A 24,271-nucleotide genomic window follows, 5' to 3' on the forward strand; every position below is an offset into this window, starting at 1 on the left:
AAGAGCACGGGCTTTTGGAGTCAGACAACCAAGTTCTAACTCGGCAGGACACCGAGCCGCCCTGAGTTTCTGCATCATCATTTGTGAAGTGGGGCTAATGTCTACTTGGACCCTCGGAGTATCCTAAACTTATGTTCGTCTTCTAAAAAAGCAAAGAGTCTGACCAGAGTGGCTCAGTGGGTTGGGCATGGTCCCTTTCAGCAAACTGAATGTCGCTGGTTGATTCCCAGTCAGGGCACATGCCTGGGTTGTGCGCCAGGCCCCCACTAGGGGGCGTGCGAGAGGCAACCAACTGATGTTTCCCCTGCCCAAAGGGAGCAGACACCTACAGGATGAGGATTGCAAGCAGGAAGAATTGTTTTTATTTCTTGGGTCAAGTTATAGCCTGCTTTATCTGGCTCTGCCCATCTGAGAAGCACAGGTTCATTGATGAAAAATAATAATAAAAATCGGGTTGCTTGAGGAGGTGGGGGGGACGAGAGAGTAGGGAGAGATGGGATGATAGCTAAAGGGTATGGCGTTTCTCTTTTTTTTAAAGATTTTATTTATTTATTTTTAGAGAGGGAAGGGAGGGAGATAGAGAGAGAGAGGGAAACATCAATGTGTGGTTGCTGGGGGCCATGGCCTGCAACCCAGGCATGTACCTGACTGGGAATCGAACCTGCGATGCTTTGGTTCGTAGTTCGCGCTCAATCCACTGAGCTATGCCAGCCAGGGCGCGTTTCTCTTTTTTAAACATATGAAGGATTTTTCCCATCACCATTTATCCCCCCATACCCTTTTCCACCTTCACCCACCCCTCCCCCCCTTGGAGTTTCTTTTCAGGGAGATGAAAATGTTTAAAATCAACTGCGACGATAGTGGCGCACACCTGTGAATATACTAAAAGTCAATTAATTGTGTATTTTATTTGTTTTAAAGAAAGGGTAAGCTTTTTAAAATTGATTTTTACAATTTGTAAACATTTATGTATTGATTTAAGAGAGAGAGAGGAAAGGAGAGAAACATTAATTTGTTGTCCCACTTATTTATGCATTCATTGGTCGATGCTTGTGTGCCCTGACTGGGATTGAACCCACAACCTTGGCGCTTCAGGATGACACTCTAACTCACTGAGCTACCGGGCCAGAGTTTTACTGATTTGTAGAGAGAGAGAGGAAGAGGGAGAGAGACAGACAGACAGACAGAGAGGGGGAGAGATCAAGACAGACAGACAGAGAAACACCAGCTTGTTGCCACACCTACCCATGCAATCATTGGTTAATTCTTATATGTGCCCTGACTGGGGAATCAAACCCACAGCCTTGGCCCATCAGGACAATGCTCCAACCCACTAAGCTACTCAGCCAGGGAGAATGGTACACTTTAAATGTGTGATTTGGATGGTACGTGAATTATATCTCAATGAAGCTGTTATAAAAAAGAACACTTCTTGCTGGACTAATCTGGTGACAGTGTGAGAAAGAAGTAAGTATCGTTTTTAAAAATATGCGATGCCCAAGGGACGGAGTGAGGATTAAATTAGTACAGAACGCACACCAAAGAATTTAGCACCCTCGTTGATAAGGAATAAGTTTGAAAGTGCTCGTTTCCCTCTGGCTTCTTCCCTTCTCCTTCCCATAGTAGCTGCCAAGAGATCACACCAGCAAGAGATCAGTCAAAGAAAACAGAGAAGCTCTTTATGTCAAACCACAAAGACAGAGGAGGGGAGTGTGGGGAAAGGGCGGGCAGGGCCTGGGAGGGACTCCCCTCCCCTTCATTCACAGGTTTAGATGCTGTTCCATCTGTTTTTGAAGCTTGAATTTCTGGACCTGGAGGAAAGAGAAAGGAGTGAGAGCCGGCCTTGTGACCTCTACCAGCTAGGGAGACCAACTGTCTGCATGTGCCCGGGACTGGGGATTTTCTTAGGCTACAGCCAGGGAGACTTTGGGGCAAACTAAGTTGAATGGTTGGTCATCATCCTGCCAGGCGCTTCCCTGCTGCTGAGGGAAGCAGAGGGGGGACTGCCCTGCCCCGCCCCTGTCTTCTTCCCCTCACATACCTTTCCCGAGATGGTGAGGGGGTAGTCGGTGACGAACACGACGTACCGGGGGATCTTGAAGTGGGAGATCTGTGGACCAGGGGGAGGTGGAACATGAGGCTGGGTGATGGTCAGGGGGTTGGGGAAGGGAACAGTGGGCTCAGCGGTTGGCAGGGAGAAGGGGTTGAAGAACCGGGCACCATCATGGCGGGGTGCATGGAGGCTCCCACCTTCCCTTTGCAGAACGCCTTGATATCCTCTGGCGTGGCCTCCTCCCCCGACTTCAGCCGAATGCAGGCGCAGATCTCCTCCCCCATCCGGTTGTCCTTCACTCCCACCACCTTCCAGAGTCACAGACAGATATTAGACACCCCTAGCGCCAGCCGTGTTTCCTGCTCCCGGGGGCTCCCCTGGACCGGGTGCCTCACCTGCACTTCCTGCACCTGTGGGTGTGTGTGAAGGAAGCTCTCCAGTTCTGCAGGGTAGATGTTCTCCCCGCCCCGGATGATCATGTCCTTAGAGCGGCCCACGATCTTGCATATGCCCTGCTCATCCATGGTGGCAATGTCTCTGTAAGGAAAGGCCAGAAACGGGCTCTCGCCTGTCTGCCTCAGCCAGCTGGCTGGCTCACTCGTTCATCACGCATTTATCGAGCACCTAATAGGTGTCTTGCACTGCCCTAGACTCTGGAGGATCCAACGTGAAGAAGACATTTCCTGGAACTTACAGTCTAGTTTAGAGGCCAAACACAAACCAACACCTACATATTCCCTCTCTCAACATATCTGTACGCATGCTTTTCTTGGTCGGATTCCTTTCCATCATTCAGGTCTCAGGTCGAACATCTCCCCATGACGGAGGCCTTCTCTGACCACCTAGACTAAGAGACGTTCCCCTCCCTGTTAGTAGGACTTTCTTCCTTCTGATCCTATTTTTTTTCCTTCATTGGTATTTTACCAATGTCTGAAATTGTCTTATTTATATGTCTCGCTCCACCAGACATGTGAGAAGTAAGAGTAGGACCCTTCTTGTCTTGCTTTCTCCTGGCCTGCCGGCGCCCAGAAGTGTGCTGGCACATGACGGGTGCATGAGAACTTGTTGCGTGAACACACGAGCGACTAAATCTGGGCCCCAATTTTGCTGACACTGCCGCAGCTCGCTGTCCTGGCGCTCCCTCCGGTGCCGCGTGGATCCTTCCAGGGGCCCTACGTGCTACCCTCAACCACCCCCACTTCACACACTGTGCAGGTGAAGTCAGGATATGAAGGGCCATCCTGACACACGTATTCTCCCTCTTCTCATTTAGTGTTCTTAGCTCAGGCTCAGGACTCTTGGCTCCTACTCAGCAGCCAAACCCACCACCCCGCCCTGCACTCTCACCCTGTTCGATACCAGTTGTCGAGTCCAATCACCTCCTCAGTCTTCTGGGGATCGTTCCAGTAGCCCAGCATGACGCAGTACCCTCGGATGCACAGCTCTCCAGGTGTGTTCAGCTCTGCTGTGGCCCCCGTCTTCATGTTCACGATCTTGGCCTGGGACAGGGCAGCTTCAGGCTGGGGTCTCCCACACTCTCATTTCAGGATGGAGTGGGGTTAGTCAGGAATGGGTGAGAGCTTTGCCTTTCCTCTCCCCAATAATGAAGCCCTTCTGGCCCTTCTGCCCAGCCCGAACCAGGGAGGGAGACAAAGGCCAGAGCGGATGCATCACCAGACCCCTGAGCTGGGCATGCAAGAATAGGCGAGGCCCGCACAGGGCATGTGGAAGAAACAGAGTGGACAGGGGCTGCCGCGGAGAAGGCCTATGGAGGGCCGGGCAGGCTGAGAAATTATAAATTGTGCAGAAGAAAAGGGAACGTTCTCTTACTTCCCATTAAGTAGCAAATAGAGAAGCCAAAGAGGGTGGTGTGGCCGGGCCATGTGGACAGGAGAGGTGGCAGAGAGGCAGAGTCTGAAAGCCCAGTGGAGAAATGAGCCACAGCCAGCATGAAAGGAAGACTTAGCCTCTGTGTGCCTCAGGGTCTGCATCTGTGCAATGGGGAGAACTACGCTGGCCCTGTCTCCCTCCCAGGTGGGCACCCCACAGAGGGGCAGTGAGGCCGTCGGATGGCACAGCACAGCACACTCGCTCCAGGGAGGAGGGAAGGAAAGCTCTGCACCAGGACGGCGGTGGCTCGAGGGGAAGCCGCAGCATGGACACACTGGCAGTGACCCCACAGGCGCGAGGGCACAAGGGGGCGAGGGAAACCAGGTATGGGCTGGCGTAAAGCACCAGTGTCAGAGCAGGAAGGGAGTCACAGTTGGGGATTTGAGAGCGAGAGATGATGTGGGTCAGCCTGGAGGTGCAAGGGACACCCAACGGGACAGGCAGCTTGGGAAACCCAGTGTGTACACCAAATGAAAAGACGAACTCCACTGAAGTGAGGGCAGGGGGTCTACGGGAGAGAGAGAGCTGTGTAGGAAAAAAATCTATGTGCTTTGGCTCCTCTTCGAGGCCGTCCTGGCTGCCCCGAGACAGACAGTGGGGCTTGGCAAAAACACACCTCAGACAGGAAGGGAGGCAGCAGGGAAGTTCAGCTGGCAGCTGCTCACGGCCACAGCCCAGCTCTTCCTCCCAGGCCTCAGCCCACAGAGAGCCCGGGGCCAGGCCCGGGGAAGACCCTGCTGCAGGGGAGAGGGAGTGCTCTCTGCAGGGAGTAGGGTCTGGGGTCCTGGTCTGGGACTCACCTCTGTGTGAGGCATGACTTTGCCCACACTGTGTGCCTTCTCCTCCAAGGGGTCATCAGGAAAGCTCATGAAGGTCACAGGGCTGTTCTCTGTGGTTCCGTAACCAATCTAGAGGGTTCAGAAAGAATGCTGGGAGGGAGCTGGCTGGCTGCAGAGGGATGGGATGAGCCACCCCGAGGGGCTGGAAGGGACTCAAGGGAAAGTGAATGGTGGGGAACAAGGCACAGCTGGTAGAGGCCAGGGGTCAAGAGGCAGAGGTGCTGGGACATCGAGCTGTTAACAAACGGGAGCCCCAGATGTGCAGCTGACAGCAGGGAAGCCATTCTCTCCTCGCCAGGGTCCTCTCAGTGTGTTTCCCTGGGGCCCTGATTGCTCTCCTCCCCTTTCCCCAGGAATCCGGACACGGTGGCTGGCAAGTGGGCACAGAGGTCTGGTCAGTGGAGGCAGGGCTGCCCACAGGACCTGAGCTGTCCAGGGCTGGTTCCTTGTAGTCAGGCCCCGGGCTCCCTTACCAGCCGGTCCTCCCAGTCCTGTGGCCACTGCCCAGGTGTAGCCTCTGCCAAGTACATCTTGGCGCCACCCTGGCCACCACCCTGGGGATGGGAATGAGGGGATGGGATATTTTAAGGAGATTAAAAGGGGGTGGGGGTGAGACTGTATTTGTTCAGTTGCCTGACTCCTTGCCTGCCTGTGGCCTTCAGGTGTGTTCTTGAGTCCTGTGGGTCACTCCCTCCCACCACCACTGCACACACACGCACACACGCTTTTCTGGTTGGTGTTCAGCCACGGAAAAAGGAGAGAGTGGTCGCAGGGGAAACTCAAGCTTCAGGCTAGTGGAGAGGAGTCTGAGGCCAGTCCAGGGGTGGGGCAGGAGCTCCCATCTCCCTGGGGCTGGCGGCGTGTCTAGCCAGAAGGGGGAGCCCGACGCCAGGGCGGCTCGCGCGCTTGGCCGGCGCCGCACAAGAGCCCCATTAAAGCGCTGCCGGCTGGCCAACCGCGGCGAGACTCGCGTCCGACTGTCCGACCCTGCTTCCTCCTTCGCCGGGTCCAGGGCACCCGGCCCAGTGTGTATGGGGGCGGTGGAGGAGGTGGGCAGCGCGGCAAGTGGGCTCAAACTTAAGCAAACAAATACATTCACGGACCGCCTCCACCCCCCCCCTCCCGCCCCCGTGCAATCACTGGGCTCTAAGCCACCCCCACAGTCCCCCACCCCAAGGCATGGGGAAAGGAGCTAGGAGGTCTGAAAAGAAGCAGGGACTGAGAGCAGGGGATGAGGTTGAGTGCCGCGGTCCCAGCCCCGCGGGGTTGCCAGCTGAGGGAGGGGCCCCGCCCCCTCCCAGTGGAGGGCGGGGGCGCATCACCCGGCGGGAGGGAGTTGAGCCCGGTGGCCTCGATGCTCCACGTAGGAGCTGGCTCCCGCTGTCAGTTGCGGTCAGGGCCACCGTATAAATAGGGCGAGAGACCCGAGCGCCAAGGACTTCCCGCTGCCCGTGTCCCGCTGTCGTCGCCGCCGCTGCCCCCAGCCCGGCCCCAGGCGTCCGGCCATGGCCACCGCCTGCCCTATCCTCCTGCTCAGCCTCGGGCTCCTGGCCGGCCTGCTGCCGGCGCTGGCCGCCTGCCCCCAGAACTGCCACTGCCACGGCGACCTGCAGCACGTCATCTGCGACAAGGTGGGACTGCAGAAGATCCCCAAGGTGTCAGAGAAGACCAAACTGCTCAACCTGCAGCGCAACAACTTCCCTGTGCTGGCTGCAAACTCGTTTCGGGGCATGCCCAACCTGGTGTCGCTGCACCTGCAGCACTGCCAGATCCGCGAGGTGAGCGCTGGCGCCTTCCGTGGCCTCAAGCAGCTCATCTACCTGTACCTGTCCCACAACGACATCCGTGTGCTGCGCGCTGGCGCCTTCGACGACCTGACCGAGCTCACCTACCTCTACCTGGACCACAACAAGGTGACCGAGCTGCCCCGGGGGCTGCTGTCCCCGCTGGTCAACCTCTTCATCCTGCAGCTGAACAACAACAAGATCCGAGAGCTGCGGGCAGGCGCCTTCCAGGGTGCCAAGGACCTGCGCTGGCTCTACCTGTCGGAAAACGCGCTCAGCTCCCTGCAGCCGGGGGCCCTAGATGACGTGGAGAACCTCGCCAAGTTCTACCTGGACAAGAACCAGCTGTCCAGCTACCCCTCGGCCGCGCTGAGCAAGCTGCGGGTGGTGGAGGAGCTGAAGCTCTCCCACAACCCCCTGAAGACCATTCCCGACAATGCCTTCCAGTCCTTCGGCAGGTACCTGGAGACCCTCTGGCTGGACAACACCAACCTGGAGAAGGTGAGGTCCTGGCTGCGGAGCTCTGCCCTGTCTCTGTCTTCTCTGGCTAGAGGCCCAGGAGCCCAGGGCCACAGCTGGGTACCACTCCCTCTCCCCTAAAATCGCCTCTGTCCCTCTGGCCGTCTCCAAGGTGAGGTGCTCTGTCCCTTATCTTGTCACGTTTCCACCCTGCCCTGCTGCCCCCGTCCCCGGTCTTTACCGATGCCCTCCTAGCATTTCTACTTATAAGTGGAGCTGGAGCTGCTCTGGCCCCACCGACGGTCCCTAGGAGGTACGTCCGATTCTCCCAAACCCCCCGCTGTGGGCAGCAGCCACTTCTTCCTGTTGGGCCTTCTGCCCCTCCTCTGCTGTTTTTCCCCCGTCTCCAGTAAACCTACCACCCCATAAAGGGAGGTTTGTTTATTGAGGAGACTTCCAGAGGAGCCGCAGATCAGGCCCACAAAGAGACCCTGTTCCTGGAGGGGGGTGTGCATGTGTGCTGAGGGGTGGGGTGGGGGGGCTGGGGAGTGTGGGGGGGGTAAATACCAGAGGAAGACCTCCTCCATGCCCCCTAGAGGCCCTGGTGGATTCCACCCGCCACCCCCCCCACCCCTCCACACACATATTCCACTGCATTCTGGGTGCATTTCAACTGAGTGGGGACCGGGGACCAGAGCCTCCCCAGACTGCAGGCATGGCACCCAAGAACTCCGTGAAGGGCAAAGGCAAGAACCACAGAACATTGTCAACCTTTGGCACAGGTCCCCAGGTGTCTCCCTCTAGGGAAGACTAAATGTGCCTCACTGTCCCCCAGACTACTGACAGCCCTTGGCCCACTCCAGTCCCCAGACCCATCTCCTGGCTGCAGCCTCATTGAATCCTTCCTCTCCTGTGGTACTCAGCACCTGGCCAGGTGGTGCTGCCTTGGGTTTGGGTGGAATCTCTTCTTGGAGCTGGAAAATTTGCTCTGGCACAAGGGTTTCGGCCAGGAGTTTTGGGCAGGCACTGGGGCAAGGTGGGGGAGACGGTTGTCAGAACAGTCCGGTTATCAGAGGACTTCACACCCCTCCCTGGCCACAGGCATGGAGACGAAGACAGAATCATACCTTGTAGGCAGCCAACTTTTGTCTACATGGATGGAGCTGTCCTTCCATAGCCTGGCTGCTCCCCAGCTGAAGTCAGAGTACCCTGGGCCCCCCCACCCCCCGAGCCAGAGCAGCCCTCCTGGATGCAGCAGAGCTGGGGCAACAGGGACTGATCAGGGACAGGGGAGGCCAGGCAGGGTCTGCGGCGCCTGGGCCAAGATGTGGGCACCAATAGGAGGTTTCCTCTGGCGCTGTCCAACCCGGCCAGAGACTCCTGCAAGGAGGCTCCACAAATAGCTTCTGGCAGGCGGTGAGGGAGCAGTGAGGACAGAGCTGGGGGAAGTTCCAGAGCCTCGGGGCTGTGGGGAGCCTGGGCCCACTGCCCGTCCCACCAAACACTGACCAGCCTCACCGTGTGCCAGCTTGGGCCACTGGGGCCAAACCCTGGCCGCATCCCCAGTGGCAGTGTTTGTGCAGAAAGTGTGGTGCCAGGGGCAGAGGAGCTGGGTGTGGCCCCGCGGCTACTGTGTACTCCCTCTTGTGACCTTGGGCAAGGGACTTAGCTTCCTCCCCCATCTGCATGTTGGGAACACCACCAGCTATCTCAGCAACGTGGTTGTGTGGATCAAATCATCAGAGACGACTTAGTCACATTGTGACACTCCTCAAGGTGTTACTGCTCGTGTCCAGAGAAGGACCCTGCCCCTCTGGGGCCACGAGCTGGGAGGGGCTGGACGCCGGGCCTAGGGTGCTCACTCATGCCCACCTTACTCCCCAGTTCTCCGACGGTGCCTTCCTGGGTGTGACCACACTGAAAAATGTCCATCTGGAGAACAACCGCCTGAACCAGCTGCCTTCCAACTTCCCCTTTGACAGCCTGGAGACCCTCACTCTCACCAACAACCCCTGGAAGTGTACCTGCCAGCTCCGGGGCCTCCGGAGGTGAGCGCACCCCCATGCCGTCCCCAGAACCCGCCCTCCTGTGATGCAGTGGAGATGCACTGGCCCCGAGCTAAGCTGTCCTGGGCATCTGTCCCGCATCTGCTATCTGACAGGTGCGGGGCTCTGCGAGTTCCTACATTTGTAAAATGTAGATGACGGTTCCCAGAGCCCCGAAGCCAAGTCAGTCCCGGCCCCGCAGCAGCCGTGTCCCTTCCCCCATCACTGCCATATCTCTTCCCCAGCCCCGGCTTCTCTCTGTCTCTCCAGGTGGCTGGAAGCTAAGACTTCCCGCCCGGATGCCACCTGTGCCTCGCCCACCAAGTTCAGGGGCCAGCATATCCGTGACACGGACGCCTTCCGCAGCTGCAAGTTTCCCACTAAGAGGTCCAAGAAAGCCAGCCGCCATTAAACAGGTGGGAGCAGGGCAGGCGGGTCCTCGTTCCCCTGTGTGGAGATTCTGGCAAGTGAGGAGGGCGCCCCAGGGTGCTCCCTCCCCACAGGATGCCATGCAGACCCTCCAGTTTCACAGGAAGAAGAGGGGAAGACTGGGGCCCCCTTCTAAAGGGGGAAATGACACCGCCCAGGGCTCCCGCCACTCTCTCCAACATCGTCCGGGTCATTGGAGCCCTGGCAGCGATCCTCGCTTCACCCCAGGTCCTGATCCAGCCGGTCCCGGTGGCTGGTGTCTGCCTTCTGTTGGAGAAACTACTGACCTCCCCACCTCTGACCCCACCTTCTTCCACAGCCTCTGCTGATGCACAGAGCTGTCCACACCTAGACATGTCCTGGCCGGGGGATTTGGGACTCCAGCAGGGACCCAGCTCCACCATCTCCACGTGACAGCGAGGGCTCCGTCACACCTGGCCCCTCCATCATGGTTCCTCTCAAAGAAGCTGCGCCGAGACCCCCAAGTCCTTCAGAACCGGAACTGAGTGGTCATCAGGATGGCCATCCTTCCGTCTGCTCCCCTGACCCTTCCGTTTGGAAACAAACATCAGATCCTTGCCCTGCCCCTTGTTTCCAGGAAGGGCCGTAAGCCCATACTCCAACTCTGCCACCCCCTTCCTGCCAGAGTGCTCTAGCAGGATACTGGTGCTTTGCCAAACATCCCCCATGCTGCATGTCTTCCCCAGGTTCCTGTAAGTATAAATTTGTGTATGTGTAATATTTACTCCCCGTTGTTCACTATCTCCATGACTCTACAGATGCAGATGAGGCCAGGCTGCATTTTCTCACGTCCACTTTCTGGAAGGAAGGTGGGCCGAGAGGGTCTACTCTGGAGACCGGCCCGGGCTCATCCTCACTCCTGTACACGTGTTCTCATCCCAGGCCGGCCTGCCTCCCGTCCCCACCTCCACCCCTGCCCTCACTCACCACCAGGTCCTTTGCGTTCAGCTTGTTTATGATGTCTTTCATCAGGTCTGGGGGTACAGGGGACCCAGCAATGACACCTGAATCAGAGAGAGGGCTGACACAGTTCCCCGCCTCTCCAGGCCCAGTGAGCCCCCTTCGCCTGCAGGTCTTTCTAGGGAAGAACATTCCCTGTCTTCCCTGGCCCAGGACCTGTTCCTGCACTTGAGCTTGTGTCCAGGGTTGCTGGGAGTTTGCCTCCCTCCCATCCACGTTCCTACAGTGACCTTCTTGCCCCCTACATAAAGGACTGGGTGTATATCGGGCTCACTCAGGCCAGTCCTGGCCTGGCCACGCTTGGCCCCACCCCACCTGCTCTCATGGCTGAGACGTCGTAGCTGGAGAAGTCGGGCTGGTTCAGAATGTCCGAGTACATTGTGGGGGTGCCGTACAGGAAGGTGCCCCTGTGTAAGGAGGGGTGGCATGTCAAAGTCAGGTTTGGGAGTCAAATGGGTCTCCCTCTTCTCACCCACCCCACCTTGAACCTGTAGGAAGGGCCGAGGCTGCAACTGTGGGAAAAGGGCAGGAGACGTTCTTTGGAAAAAGGAACTGGTGCTCTCCTGGGGTCCCCCGCTACCCTGTCTCCATTTCTCCTGACCAGGGGGAGGAGACGTGTGGAGCGGGATCAGGTCCCAGGAGGGAGGAGGAAGAGGAGGGTCTCATGAGCCGGCAGGTGGCTCCCCACTGATGCCCACCTCTCTCTGCTGATGGCCTCCAGCGTCTGCTTGCCATTAAAAACCGGAGAAGGCAGGACTATGGGGACGCCGTGTAGCACGCTCACCACTGTGCCCCCCACAGAGCCCATGCAGTGGTACAGGGGGGCGGGCAGGATAATCCTTGGCTCCTCTGGTGTCTGGAGAGGGAGGCAGGAGGCTAGGCTTGTCCTGCAGCCGGAAGCTCCAGAAGCTGGTTCCTTTGGCCGGCAGGGAGAGCCCAGCGGGGCCCCACCCATGCAGGGCGCCAGTAAGTCTTAGCCAGCAACCCCCTCACCTTCAGGTATAGTTTCAAGCGCTTGCCCATAAAGTTGGAGTTGTTGACGATGTTGTGGTGGGAAAGGGTGGCCCCCTTGGGGCTGCCTGTGGTCCCCTGACAAGACAAACAGAGAACACTCGGCCTCTTTCTCCCCGCCTCCCTCACCCCGCCCCCCCCCCGGGGCCACTGCGTGGATGGCACGGGACTGCGGGGCCGAGAGTCGGGAGACTGGGGCTGCCGCCCCAGACCCACGCATTCATTCAGTAGGCGTTCTCAAAGCTTTACCGCGGGAACGCACGGCGCCGGGTGATGAGATCGGAAATGTGGCAGATAAGGTCTTATCAAGTGGCTCAGAGGACTCTGTGGCTCACGAGAAGATGCCCCTTCTGAGCCTCCGTTTCCTCATCTGCTAAATGAGGGAGCAGGCTGCACCAGCTCTGACCTGTAGTGGCACAGTGCATCTGCCCCTGTGCTGGGGACAAGACGGTCAGGGGAAGGGGGCATGTGACGAGGACACCGGTTGCTGATGTTTTCCAGGGCAGAGAGAATGGCTACAGCCAGGCCCAGGAGAGGCACCTGCACTCTGACCTCACCCGTCGTGTCCTCATTCACGGGCAAGAGTCACAGGGGTAGGCAGGGGTCAGCACGCCAGCCTGGGCTTGGGTCACGAACACCTCTGCCTTACTGAGGTAAACTGGATGTTGATAGGGTCATAGCAGGACAGGAACTGCTCGGTGTGCCGGAGCTGGGCCAGATGCTGCTCTGTGTTTCCGGCTGCCACCACATCCTCCAGGAACAGGGTCCCTGGCAGAGGGGTGTCCACTGAGATGAGTGTGGTCAGGTCTGGAAGCCTGGGGGTAGGGAGGGTGATGAGTCACGGACCGAGGGAGGGGGCACGGAGACACCAGCCTCCTCCCTGGGGGTGGGTAGCGGTGGAGGGGGCCAGGATGCCACATAATGTACCCTTCCCAACCAGCGACATCCCCACCTCTGACACTTCAAGGCCCCTGGCTGGGCCTTCTCCAACTCGGGACAGATCTGCTTCAGGATGTTGTAGAATTGCTGGGTCTTGAATTGCTTGGGGAACACGAGGGCTTTGCAGCCCACCTGTGGAACGGGAGCCCCCCAACCCCCGCAGTCAGCAGAACGCCCCACACCGGGGATATGGTGGAGTCCACACTGAAAGTTGCTCTCTCTGGCCCTGGCTGGTGTGGCTCAGTGGACTGAACGCCGGCACACACGCACCACTACCCCAACACACAACACACACATGCCTCTAACACACCCACACTGACTCATTCACGTTCCGCCGCCGTGACACATGCATGTGCCGCCACCCCCAACACACGCCAGCTTTGCGTCTGCCCAACTACCTCCTCCTACCGCCCACTCACAGCCCGAGGACGGACAGACTGTGGGTATGGCCCGGCTGTGTGTGCCCTCCCCACCCCATCGGCCCACTGTGACAACCGAAAGCCCCCCGCTCCAGATCAGGGACAGACCCTACCTTCCTGAGGACATACTCCAGCTCCATGGCCTTGTAGGCTGGGTTCACAGACACCTGCAAGGGTACATCAGTGTCCTGGGCAGACCCTGTCCCTCTCATTGCCCCCGTAGCCCTCAGGAAACATGGTGTAGACAGAGGAGGCAGAAGAAAGCGACCCAAACACCCGTCCAAGCACTGGTTTGGTTCTGAGGCCAAGGGGCCAGCAGGCTTCCTTTGAACGATGCCCTCCTAATGCCCCCCTGCATACCCAGCTGTGCCAGGCCAGCCCCTCCTCACCAGAATGATGCCTGCCTGAGCGGTGGCCAGCTGCATTAGCACCCAGGCATAGGAGTTCGGTCCCCACATGCCCAGCCGGTCACCCTTGCAAAGGCCGATACTCAGGAGCCCAGAGGCAGCTTTGTCCACCTGGTGGAAACAGACAGGGCACAGGGGTGAGGGGTGGGCAAGCAGAAAGGGGCCATGATGCCCACTTCAGCCCTTGGCCCAGGCGGTCACATCGGAACCGCCTGGATACAAGGCCTCAGTGGAACAGGAGTGGGGCATAGGATATGCAGAGTTAAGAAGTGCCCCAGGAGTGACTGATGCAGGAGGCCCCTGGGCAGCCTCTGCCTCAGCCCTGCCCCCATCTCTGGACGTCCCCTGAGGTTCCCAGGCATCCCCAGCACCCTGCCCCACGGTCAGGTGCTGCCCTTGTGGCTCCCCTCAGCCAGAGAAGCCTGGGGACTAGCACCTGTCCACTTGAAGGGTTCAAGGTCAGGACCTACCTCTTCCTTGAGCTGGGCAAAGGTCAACCTGATGTCCTCATGGAGGACAACCAAGGCCTCTTGGTTTGGGAACCTCTGTGCTGTGGCAGCCAGGCACTGTCCCACGGTCTTGTCGATCAGACGGGATTCGGTGCAGCCCCGGACGTAGCTAAGGCCTCCGATGGGCAGGGTGGCAGTGTGGGCCACCTCTCTGGAACTGTGGGGACAGGCGCCATGGACTCCACTGCCCCGGGCCAGGCCTCCCCCCGCATCAATGGCCTGGCACACCCGGCTGGGAGGTAGATCCTTAGGGGTCACGGCTGAAACTGTTGGACCCACCCCATCCATCCCCAGGAACCATCACCATTGAACTTAGGGGAAGCTTCACCATTGGGAGATCCAAACCGGAATCTGACTTGGTGTCCGTAACCAGAGAAAAGGCTCTTTTCCCCAGCCCACTCTGCAGTTCCCACTCAGTGCCAGCCGCCTGGAGCCTTGGTGCAAACACACTAGGAAAGGAGACCGAGGCAAATCACGCGGCTTTGGCCCAACAGACAGGTTGGCTGAGAGGCGCTAGAACAACGGCCTCGTCCTGGAACCACATCCTCCTGATGAAAAAAGCCCCTGGGCATTTGTCACCCCTGGCCTCAGCGTAGGTGAGGCCAGCACATGGACCAACCCTTAATGTAAACTAGGGACTGTAGTCCATAGTAACGGGTCAACGATGTTGCACTACCTGTAACACATGCCGCTGCAAGACGTTAACAATGGGAAACCGTGGTGTCAGGGCAGGGCAGGTGTAGGAAGTGCTAGCTCAACCAATTCAGTTATTCTGTAACTCCAGGACTGTACTACAACAGCTAAGTGTATTACCGTATTTTGGGGCTATAAGACGCACGCCCCCAAGTTTGGGAGGGAAAGGGGGGATGCGCCTTATAGTCCAAATATATCTTTACATTTACATTGGTGAAATATTATTTATGTTATTAAATATATTACCCCATGTTTTGCTTAAAAAATTTTTCCCCCTATTTTCCTCCTCTAAAACCTAGGTGCATCTTCTGGTCTGAAAAATACGGTAATTATTAAAGAGACAAAACCATAAAACGTCTCCAGAAGTCCAGGCACCGTGTGCTGAGGACTGTGTGTGCTCACTTGCTCACCCTGGGTGGCAGGTGCTGGGCTCCTGGTTGGGCTTATGGAGCATGCAGCAGGGTTCGGGTCCCACCAGAGAGGGCACGCTCCAGGTTCCGGTCTCCTCGGCCACCTCCGGGCCACCACTGGGTGGTGTGGGCCCTGAGGGCCAAACCTGATGATTCAATTCTGCAGCTGCTAAACCATGGTTTATGGTTTGTGGAGGACAATTTCTGGGGAAAATAAGGTGTGCCGGCCAGCGGGAGAGGGAGCAGAGGAAACCCTGCCATCTCACAGGAGGGCAGGTCATGATGCCACCGATGAGGAGGGGGCCCTGCCTTGACTCCGGAACTGGAGCTGGGGGAGCTGGGGGAGCTGGGGGTGAGGGTGAGTCGCCCAGTGGGGCCCCGCCGAAGCTCTGCAGGCAGTAAGCAGGCACCGGGCTGGTGTCGGAGGCCTGAGGTCTCATCCCAGCTGTGCTGCTGGCTGGGTGAGTGACTGTCACAGACACCTTTGGTGTCCTGTGTCACGTCTCCTCAGTGCATCTCTGTGGTTTTGGCTGCTGGGACAGTTCCTTGGGGGTTTGTCTGTTCAGGGACTTCCTCAAGACTCCCTTTCTGTAGCTGAACAGTTCTGGGGGGCTGCCGGGCCTTCCCAGAGGTCCTGGGGAGCAAAACCATGGTTGCCTGGGGTGAGGACCTCGATAACACAGCTGATGCTGGCTCCCCTCCCTCTCTCCTCCTCCGGCTCCTCCTGTTTCCTAGGATCACGGACAAGCCGTCTGCATCCAAGTCCTTCTTCTCGGGGGAATCCAAAATAAGACACAGGGTTTATCCTCCCTAAGCCTCAGCTTCCCTACCTATAAAGTTCGGGGACCGAATCAGTGGTTATTCTCAAGGGAATGTTATCTAGTACCCGGACCATCTCTTTCAAAGGGTTGCGGCGAGCCAGCTGAGCCAGGTGGCTCCTGTGGGTGTGTGAGCAGAAAATAGCCAAGACTTGCGGGGCTTTAAGATCCTGTGAGTCCGCACCCACAGCTGTCCACAGGTTGACAAACCTAAAGAACTGCTGAGGTGGTTTCCAGGGGTCACCATGACACCCCTCCAGAGAGACTGTGCCCCCCAAATCCCTACCTCACAGGCATCCTGTAGAGGATGAGGAGTAAAGTGAAGACAGAAAATGGAGTCACTTCAGTCAAGCTGCTGAATTACTGAAATCAAGTGGTGGAGGCGTGAGAAAATGATTCTATTCTTTTTAAAAAATGTTTTATTTATTAATTTTTATTTTATTCCTTAGAGAGAGGGGAAGGGAGGGAGAAAGAGAGGGAGAGAAACATCAATCGGTTGCCTCTTGTACGTGGCCCCAAGCGGGGATCAAACCTGCAACCCAGGCATGTGGCCTGACCGGGAATCAAACCGGTGACCTTTGGCTTTGCGGGACAATGCCCAACCAACTGAGCCATACCGGTCAGGGCAAAATGATTCTATTCTTGCTTTAACTAGCCCAGGAACTTAAAGTTTTATATAGATACCCTACTGATAATCCTCTGGTTACCCCCTGAAGGACTAAAGAATGTTCGTCTGCCCACTGGATATCCAGAAGATTACCATTTTGGAACAATCCAGAGGCTTAGAATACAGGACTGGTTCTTCTCAAGAATTCAGTCTTTACTGCAGGGACCACTAGCTTTTCATTCTTTAGAACACTCCGTGTATCGCCTAGCTGTGTTTCCAGTTTGCAAACCCTATGAGCCGTGAATAAAGCTTTATCTTATTTCTAGCCAAAACCTCCTGCTTTGTGCATGCTAGGTCAATAAGGACACTCATGTCTGCTCACTGGGAAGCAGAAACGCTCTTTTCTTTGGGTTTGTGGAAGTGATGGTTGCAAGAGCAACCATGAGGAGGGAACCTGCTTAAGAAGAAAGCCAACGCAAGGAAAACCAGGGAGAGGGAAGGAGAGACAGTGGGAGACAGAAACAGGAAGTCACAGTGGCCAACTTAATCTTGAGGCAGTTGAATTCCTAGACAGCTGTCTAGCTACCTCTGGACTTTCCACTGCCAATAGGTAATAAATTCCCTCTCTTACTTTAACCCAGCTTGCGGGGGGTGGGGGACTAGCTAAACTCCATTTGTGACAACATGGATGAAACCTGAAGGACATTATGCTAAGTCCAATAAACCACACATACCCCTGGCTGGCATGGCTCAGTGGATTGAGTGCTGGGTTCGATTCCCAGTCAGGGCACATGCCTGGGTTGCGGGCCAGGTTGTAGGTGGGTGCGTGTGAGAGGCAACTGATTGATGCATATATCTCCCACATATGGAGGTTTCTCTCCTTCCCTTTCCCTCTCTCTAAAAAATAATAAAATGTTTTTTAAAAGGGGTTATTTATTTATTTAAGTCTTTATTTATTTATTTATTTTTAGAGAGGGAAGGGAGGGAGAAAGAGAGAGAGAGAGAAACATCAATGTGCGGTTGCTGGGGGCTGTGGCCTGCAACCTAGGCATGTGCCCTGACTGGGAATCGAACCTGCGATGCTTTGGTTCGCAGCCTGAGCTCAATCCACTGAGCTACGCCAGCCAGGGCAAATAAATAAAATCTTAAAAAAAAAAAAACTTTTAAAGATTTGGGGAAGGCGTTTGGGGAAAAGTTTAAAAACTTTTAAAAAAGATTTAAATTGATTTATTTTTAGAGAGCGAGAAAGGGAAGGAGAAAGAGAGGGAGAGAAACATCGATGTGTGGTTGCCTCTTCAGTCTGCAGTCTCATTGCCTCATCACCTGAGCCGCACCAGCCAGGGCCCTTGTAATTCTGTGCTCCAATTTTGCAAGATGTTACTATTAGGGGAAACTAGATAACGGCTACATGGGATCTGTTTCTATTATTTCTTACAACTGCATGTGAATGTTCATTATCTTCAAATAAAAGGTTGAATTTAAACAAGTTCTTAGAGTATATAGTATCGGGGACTCCAAGCTATATAACTGGCCTGCCCAGTCCAGCAGGCATGAAAGTCACACTATCCCAACGCTCCCGGCTGGGACGGCCCCTTGGCACATTTGCAAGACCTATTCTGGGGCCCCCACTGCTCCGCTTGCCTGTTTACTGCCACGGGCAAGAGGTGACATATTGGGCAGATGAGACCATGTCCATCTCCCCACAGTCATAGAAGAAAGCTAAGTTGTTTAGTGTATAACCCATGCTTTTGTGAATGTTTGCCAGGGTCATTGCTCCTTCCCAAAGCATCCCGTGGTTTCTGTGCAAAAGAGGTCAGGCACAAGAGTGTATGCTCTAAAATTTGAGAATAGGTGAAAATTAACCTGTGGAGATTATAAATAAATGAATAGTGATAGCCTCCGGTTGGGGAAGGCAATTGACTGGAAAGGGGCATGAGAGAAATTCCTAGAGGTGTGGTCTCTATCATACACGGTAGCCACTCATCACACGTGGCTCTGGAATACTAGTCTGAATTGAGGTGTCCTGTAGGTGTTCAAAGGTTTCATGGGAAAAAGAAAAAGAATGTAAAATATCTCACTAGCAATTTTTACAACGTTGATTACCTGTTGAAATGATACGTTGGCTACACTAAGTTAAAGAAAATATATCATTAAAATTAATGTCACCTACTTCTTACTACTTTTAAAATATGGCTGCTAGAAATCTTTAAGTTATGTATGTGGCTCACATTATAGTTCTATTGAATGGCACTGTTTTGGAGTGGTGGACAAGTTCTGTATCTTGGAGTGTTGACCAATGGGTGCATATGTTTGTTAAAGTTCGCCGAATTGTACATGTAAGATTTGTATGTTTTACTGTATGTAATGATACTATAAACCCCCATACCTTTCCACCAGTCTAACATAGCCTCCCTGAAGGAGTCTACAGCCTGCAAAGGACACAAAACACAAAGAACTCCCAAGAGGTAAGAGTTTCAATAAGGTTTGAGCAAGGTACTCTGCATTGATGGAAGCTTCCATTTTTAGGAACCGGAACGAAATCGCTGGTTTACGTGTGCTTGCGTGTGTGTAGAGAAAGCACGCAGACAATTATTGAGTCCAGTAGACTCAAGAAGACAGAGGACATTTTCAAAAGCCTGAAATACTTGGGATCAGGAGGCATTCATGCTGCAGGTTTTTCCCTTGGGCCACTTGGATGGGACCCCCAGGAAAAACACACAAGAGTCGGGAGGAGGGACTTGTTCAGGGTACTTGCCCCCTGGTGGGATCACTAAGCTACATACAAGGTCTGGATCTTAGCTTTCTAGGGTCAAACCCCTTGATAAATGGCAGGTACCAGCAATCGCTGCCAGAGGGTGAGGGAGAATCACAGAGAAACACTTCACCTAAGTATGAATGTTGTATGCTTCAACCACAGCCCTCTTGGGTTCAGAGGTCAGGTTCAAAGTCCTGTCTCCTTAGGAATCAGAGAACGTCTACAGAACTGTAGAGTGCTTCTCGTCTAAGTGGCCTGTTTTCCAAAGACCCTGAGGCCCAGAAAAGTGGAGTGACTTGCCTAAGCCATACTGAATTAGAAGTGGTAGGACATGTGCTTGCGGTCATCCAACTCCAAGCCGAGAAACACACGCATGCCAACCAGGTTCGAAAAATACACTTTGTCAGCTACAAACATGACTTGTTTATTTAGTAAGGGAGGGCAGCTGGCAAGATGGATTGCTGGCAACGAGTGAAATGACGTCCAGGGTTTTTGGTTTGTGCAGCAAGAATCAGGAAAAAGAAGAAAGTAACCCTTAATCCTAACACTCAGCAGAAGCACGGGCTTTCCTATCAACACACTGAGGGCAGCTCTACCTGGGTTTGGGCCGTTGGGCCAGTCCCTCCTCCCCTCCTGACGAGGCTGTTGAACTGTGGGCCTTGAGGTCACCACAGGAATGTGTGGGGCCATTGTTTTCCAAGTGGCATCTGTGCAATAATTCATCACTGCATTGAGCTAAAGCTCTCCTTGACACCGGGCTGTGGGTTAAGAATTTTCTTACATAACCTCATTATATCCTCACTGCAACAGAACACATTGGACAAGTCAAGGTGAACTTCAGTGACAAAGCGACCAGCTAGAAAGCAGTTCATTTGAACCCGGATCTGTCTGGCTCTAGAGTTTCTGTCTGTAGATTGAGTAGATAAAATAACCTTGGGGAGCTGAGGAGGGCTTCATACCCAGATTCAAGAGTTCAAGCGTAAGCAAGGTTCCATACAAGTCTGTAGGCTTCGTACTTCAAACTCAGGACAGTCCTCTTGCTGACGGGTGCAGGCCTCCCGAGGACACCTCCCCTAAGCCTATTTCTACAAATCAGATTCTCTCCTGCTTTGATTGACACCCATGGTGTAGCAGCACCCTTTCTGCCTTAAGTCAGCGAGTCTACAGACTTCCCCACAGATGCCTTTTAAGGCAAAGAACTCGGTGAAAACAAGTTTGTATCCACCACCGCTCCCTCCACAGTAGATTGTACACCTACTTGGTGCAAGGCAGGAGAGGATAACTAAAACCAATGTGTACCATTCACAGACGGCAATGGCTAAGCTTATAGTTCATTTTCTATTGTTTCATTTAGAGTGGAGGGCCCCCTTGTATAAGGGACACCATTATCCCTATCCCTTGCACAAGGATGTCATTACCAAATCACTTGTCAATCATCTTTGGGGAATGATGAGAAGAGTCAACCTTGTGTAATTACTATGGTTCCCATCCAAAACACTTCCTGGCTTAATACAATCCCCTCACGTAGGGGTAGCATTGCGTAGTTTCTGATAATGGTCCCTCTAATTACAGCCATCCCCTTGGCAGGGAGCCCGGGAAGGCCGCTTACTCTCTGCCCCAACCGTCGGCACCACGCCGGATCCTGAGAGGCCGGAGTCACCGCTCCCTCCGACTTTCCCAGCTCCACGTGCTCCCAACCCCCTCGATGAGCGCTTTTCAACCCTTTTCATCCCCCAGCACACATACACTAATTACTGAGATTCTGCGGCATCCCTCCCAAAAATCTTTTTTGCCGATCTGACGGAAAATAGGTATAATTTTGATTCCTTCCCACTGGACAGCTATTGTTGTATCGGCTGCTGTCATTTTTTTCATTTGACGATCTAAGGGAGAAAAGGGGTCAGTGCTCCTCACTGAATAGTCAGGTATTGCATCTTTCAAAAATTCGTGCAGCACACTGGCTGGAAATCGCTGCCCTAGATGGATGCAACAAGGCCCCCATTAGAGATTGGGAGGAGAAGCCTGTTCACCCCCAGTCCATCAAGGAATCAGTGTTGGATTGCTCCCTCCAAGACCCTCTGAAGCCCCAGAGTCGGGGCCTCCCTGGGGAAGGGGATGATATGGTGACAAGGGGAAGTCGCTGGTGGTTCAGGAGATCTGGAGAGCAATGGACAGCTTCTTATTTCATTCTGGGGAAAAGGGCTCTGGACAGCCCTGACTTTGATCGAGAGAGGAGTGTCCAGAAGATCCAAGGACTAGACTTGTGGCTAGGCAGAGACTACCATCTCGGCAACTGGCCAGGAGAGAGAAGCAGGTGCAAGAAAGAGGCCACCGAGAGGGGGATCCCCTCCTACTTTCAAATCGGTTGGAATCCCTACCCAGACATCATTGGAAGGTTCGCAGGGCCCACCCAATGGAAAGACTGAGAAGAACACACCTTTGTCAATACAAGTAGCATTAGTGTCAAGCTCACCATGCTTACTTAGGTTATGAGCCAAGGTTATACGGCAAATAGGCGGAGTGCCAGGGCTGTAACTCAAGAGGAGCCTTGATCTCTTCTAACAGGCAAAACTGGAAATCTGATAAATAACAGGCTTAGGTATTAGGTAGCAAGAAATTGGGCTGTAGGGGACCAGATCAGGAAGAGCAAAGGACAGAGGTCCAGGAATATGCACACCGCTTGACTTGGACCACTGAGTCACGGTCAGCTGGATTGATGTTTTTGCCTGCTAGACTGCAAGTCCCTGGAGGGCTGGGTCCCATGGCGTCCACGGCTGCAGCACCCACCAGGGGCTTTGGCACAAGCTTTAAGAATGTCTGTTGAATGATTGATATTCCTGAGGGTTTCTGAATGGGGAAGTGGGAGGGGAAGGGTTGGTGAGGAATTAGGCCAAAAGATTTCAAAATCTTCTCTCTCTAGACAAATAGAGTTTGTTTGTTCCTTTTTTTTATGATACGGAATTTCTCTGAGGCCTGGTGCCTTTGCCCAGAAATGGCAAGCCAATCGTAAGAGGGTGACCTGTTTGGTTCATACTCACAAAAAGTCAAAGGTCAGAAATGTTGCCAGGTATCCAGAGATGGCCTAATTTAGCATCACGGAACGTGTACACTTTGGGGGGGTAACAGTCCTTAGAGCCATCTCAGTATAAGAGGGCAGGCAGGGGTCCAGCGGTGGGGCCTGGAGGGGACAGGGAAGCACAGTGGTTGAGCTGGCCTAGAGAGGCCCTGGGAGTCGGGAGGGACCAGCTGGGAGATAGCCCCGCTCTCTGCGCCAGAATCTCACCTACGGACCAGGCTCGAGTCTGGGTTTCCCCAGAAAATTAGGCAGAGTGACCTCAAAGCAAGGTCAAAACATTGTGATCTTGGAATTTTAGCCAAAAGAGGAGTTTGTACCTCCCTCCAACCTCCACCACCCAATTATTATTATTTTTTTAAGCCAACCAGCTCTCTCAGATAAGAAGCTTCTTTGGGCTTCTCCTCCCTTTTCCATGCCCAGGCCCACACTCTGAGATCTGGTGTCCAAAACTGTGTCCTGACCCCAGGCTTAGTACCTGGCACAGCTGAGTGGCAGGACAGATTCAGTGGTGCCCATGTTTCCCAGGTGCTGAAGGCAAACACCACCACCACTGAATGCATCCGGGGAAGCCCAGCTCTGCTTAAGCAACACTCTTTCCCAGGAGCAATCTGACGGGCAGGCAGCGTGACTTATTGTTACTTATGAGCATCCTCCACCTTCGAGCCCCCACCCAACCCTTCACACCGAAGACAAAGGAAAATAGGCCCAGTAAGTTGCACGGCTCAAAAGCAGTGTATGTCAGTCGGTAATGAGGAGAGGGGAGACTGCTGAGTTTAGTGCCCTGGGATGGGCAGGACCCCGGTGAAAATCGGCAAGTTTATCCCTGAAGGGGGTCCACCTCAGGAGCAGTGCCCTGGGGACAGAGCCGAGGCCTTGCCCCTGCCCTTCTCCCTCAAGGTAGACTGCTAAAGGCCCATCCATGCTCCTGGCGCTCTGCCAGCCCAAGAACCTAAGAATCTCGAGTCCCGCACCAGAACCCGGAATCAGTGAAGGGTAGGCAGCGGCCAGCCGGTGGCTTGCCGGCCACCAGCCAAGTCCCAATCTGCAACAATTGGACCACTATTTCCTGTTGCCTATGTGCTAGGTGCAGCGTACCTGCTCCCCCGAGGGCCACCCAGAGGTGCAGCAGCTGCAGGACTCCCAGCCAGAGTGGGATCGGCCCCCAACGAAGTCCTGCAGGAACCACCCCGACCCCCCACTCCCGGAGACTGGCCAGACCCCTCTCTTCCTCGGTCTCCGTACCTGAGGGGACGGACGCCCCGAAACCTTGCTTCCTGCCAACCCCGAGAGAGGACGGTGCGCGTTGCTAGCACCCCGCGGGGACCGGCGCACAGCCACCAGACGCGCAGCATCCCGACGCAGACAGCCATGGCTCACTACGCCAGTGTCCCGGCCGAAGAAAACTTTTAAAGACAGCCAAGGGGGGTGGCCAGCGCGGAGCACGCGGGCGAATAGGGGCGTGGCGGGGCGTGGCGGGGAGAAATCGGCTCCGAGTCTCGCCACCTTTGTTTGCGGACCACGGACCGCGGTCCTCCCCCTCCCACCCTCGAAGGATTGCCCTGATTTCTCTCTGGATTCGAGAGCCCCTGGCTGCAGCCCAAGGCAGGCTCCCCTCCCAGACTCCAGGGACCTGGGTTTTGAGGCTCAGGATCTTGTTGACTTCTGTACAGGGAAGCCAGTAGAGCGTGAATGCGGGGCGGTGGTGAAACACCCCTTCCTGAGACCGTGACCAGTTTAGCGAGCGGGTCACGTGCTGTCACCTCCCCCACCAACTTCCACCCCGCCCCCAGGACTGGGCTCCTAGGGCCTGCCAGCTGAATCAGAGAGCAGAGAAGGGGTGGGGATGGGAGGGCGCTGGGACAGCGGCAGAGGCCCCACTTGAGTTTCAGATGGGAGGCCAGCCTATCTCCCATAGGGCCGCCTGCCATCCCTCTTCCTGGGCCTCTGCCTTATCTTCCCACCTGCACAGGCAGGTAGGTGGCCTCAAGGCACACTGCAACCTTTGCTTCACTGTCTCTCCCCTGCCCACCGCTCAGTCTCTGAGCTGCCGCAGGTGTGAATGCAAAGCAAGCTCACTCTAACTCCAGACCCCCTTCATGGTCCTCCGAGCTGAGGTGTGGCTGCAGGATGGAGAGGTGACTGCCCAT

The 24,271-nt window shown here is 55.2% G+C and overlaps 2 protein-coding genes across 2 annotated transcripts; one reads left to right on the top strand and one right to left on the bottom strand.

Moving 5' to 3' along the window:
* Positions 1-1,657: 1,657 nt before the first annotated feature.
* ACSF2 (acyl-CoA synthetase family member 2) lies at positions 1,658-23,534 on the bottom strand. Its single transcript, XM_045836864.1, has 16 exons — positions 23,367-23,534; positions 13,727-13,922; positions 13,239-13,367; positions 12,963-13,016; positions 12,444-12,562; positions 12,141-12,306; positions 11,474-11,569; positions 11,179-11,336; positions 10,796-10,887; positions 10,448-10,524; positions 4,744-4,851; positions 3,401-3,552; positions 2,449-2,590; positions 2,251-2,361; positions 2,042-2,110; positions 1,658-1,811 (listed from the first exon to the last, which is right to left on the bottom strand). Exons 1-16 carry the CDS (start codon positions 23,492-23,494, stop codon positions 1,761-1,763), a joined length of 1,848 nt encoding a protein of 615 aa, XP_045692820.1. The 5' UTR covers positions 23,495-23,534; the 3' UTR covers positions 1,658-1,760.
* Positions 5,939-10,434, top strand: CHAD (chondroadherin). The gene is made up of 4 exons (XM_045836865.1): positions 5,939-7,067; positions 8,910-9,073; positions 9,341-9,486; positions 9,819-10,434. The coding sequence occupies exons 1-3, from the start codon at positions 6,288-6,290 to the stop codon at positions 9,480-9,482; spliced, it is 1,086 nt and encodes a 361-aa protein (XP_045692821.1). The 5' UTR covers positions 5,939-6,287; the 3' UTR covers positions 9,483-9,486; positions 9,819-10,434.
* Positions 23,535-24,271: the final 737 nt, after the last annotated feature.

This window comes from Phyllostomus hastatus, unplaced genomic scaffold (assembly GCF_019186645.2).
Source record: "Phyllostomus hastatus isolate PE091 unplaced genomic scaffold, TTU_PhHast_1.1 phas_contig_210, whole genome shotgun sequence".
In the NCBI taxonomy this organism is placed as follows: Eukaryota; Metazoa; Chordata; class Mammalia; order Chiroptera; family Phyllostomidae; genus Phyllostomus; species Phyllostomus hastatus.

Bases quoted from the DNA above. Each gene is read 5' to 3' on its own strand.
- CHAD (XM_045836865.1), top strand. From the start codon at position 6,288: ATGGCCACCGCCTGCCCTATCCTCCTGCTCAGCCTCGGGCTCCTGGCC. The intron at 7,068-8,909 runs GTGAGGTCCTGG...CTTACTCCCCAG, and splicing joins ACAACACCAACCTGGAGAAG to TTCTCCGACGGTGCCTTCCT. The intron at 9,074-9,340 runs GTGAGCGCACCC...CTGTCTCTCCAG, and splicing joins CAGCTCCGGGGCCTCCGGAG to GTGGCTGGAAGCTAAGACTT.
- ACSF2 (XM_045836864.1), bottom strand. From the start codon at position 23,494: ATGGCTGTCTGCGTCGGGATGCTGCGCGTCTGGTGGCTGTGCGCCGGT. The intron at 13,368-13,726 runs GTAGGTCCTGAC...TGTTTCCACCAG, and splicing joins TTGCCCAGCTCAAGGAAGAG to GTGGACAAAGCTGCCTCTGG. The intron at 10,888-11,178 runs GTGGGCATCAGT...CTCCTTACACAG, and splicing joins GAGGCCATCAGCAGAGAGAG to GGGCACCTTCCTGTACGGCA.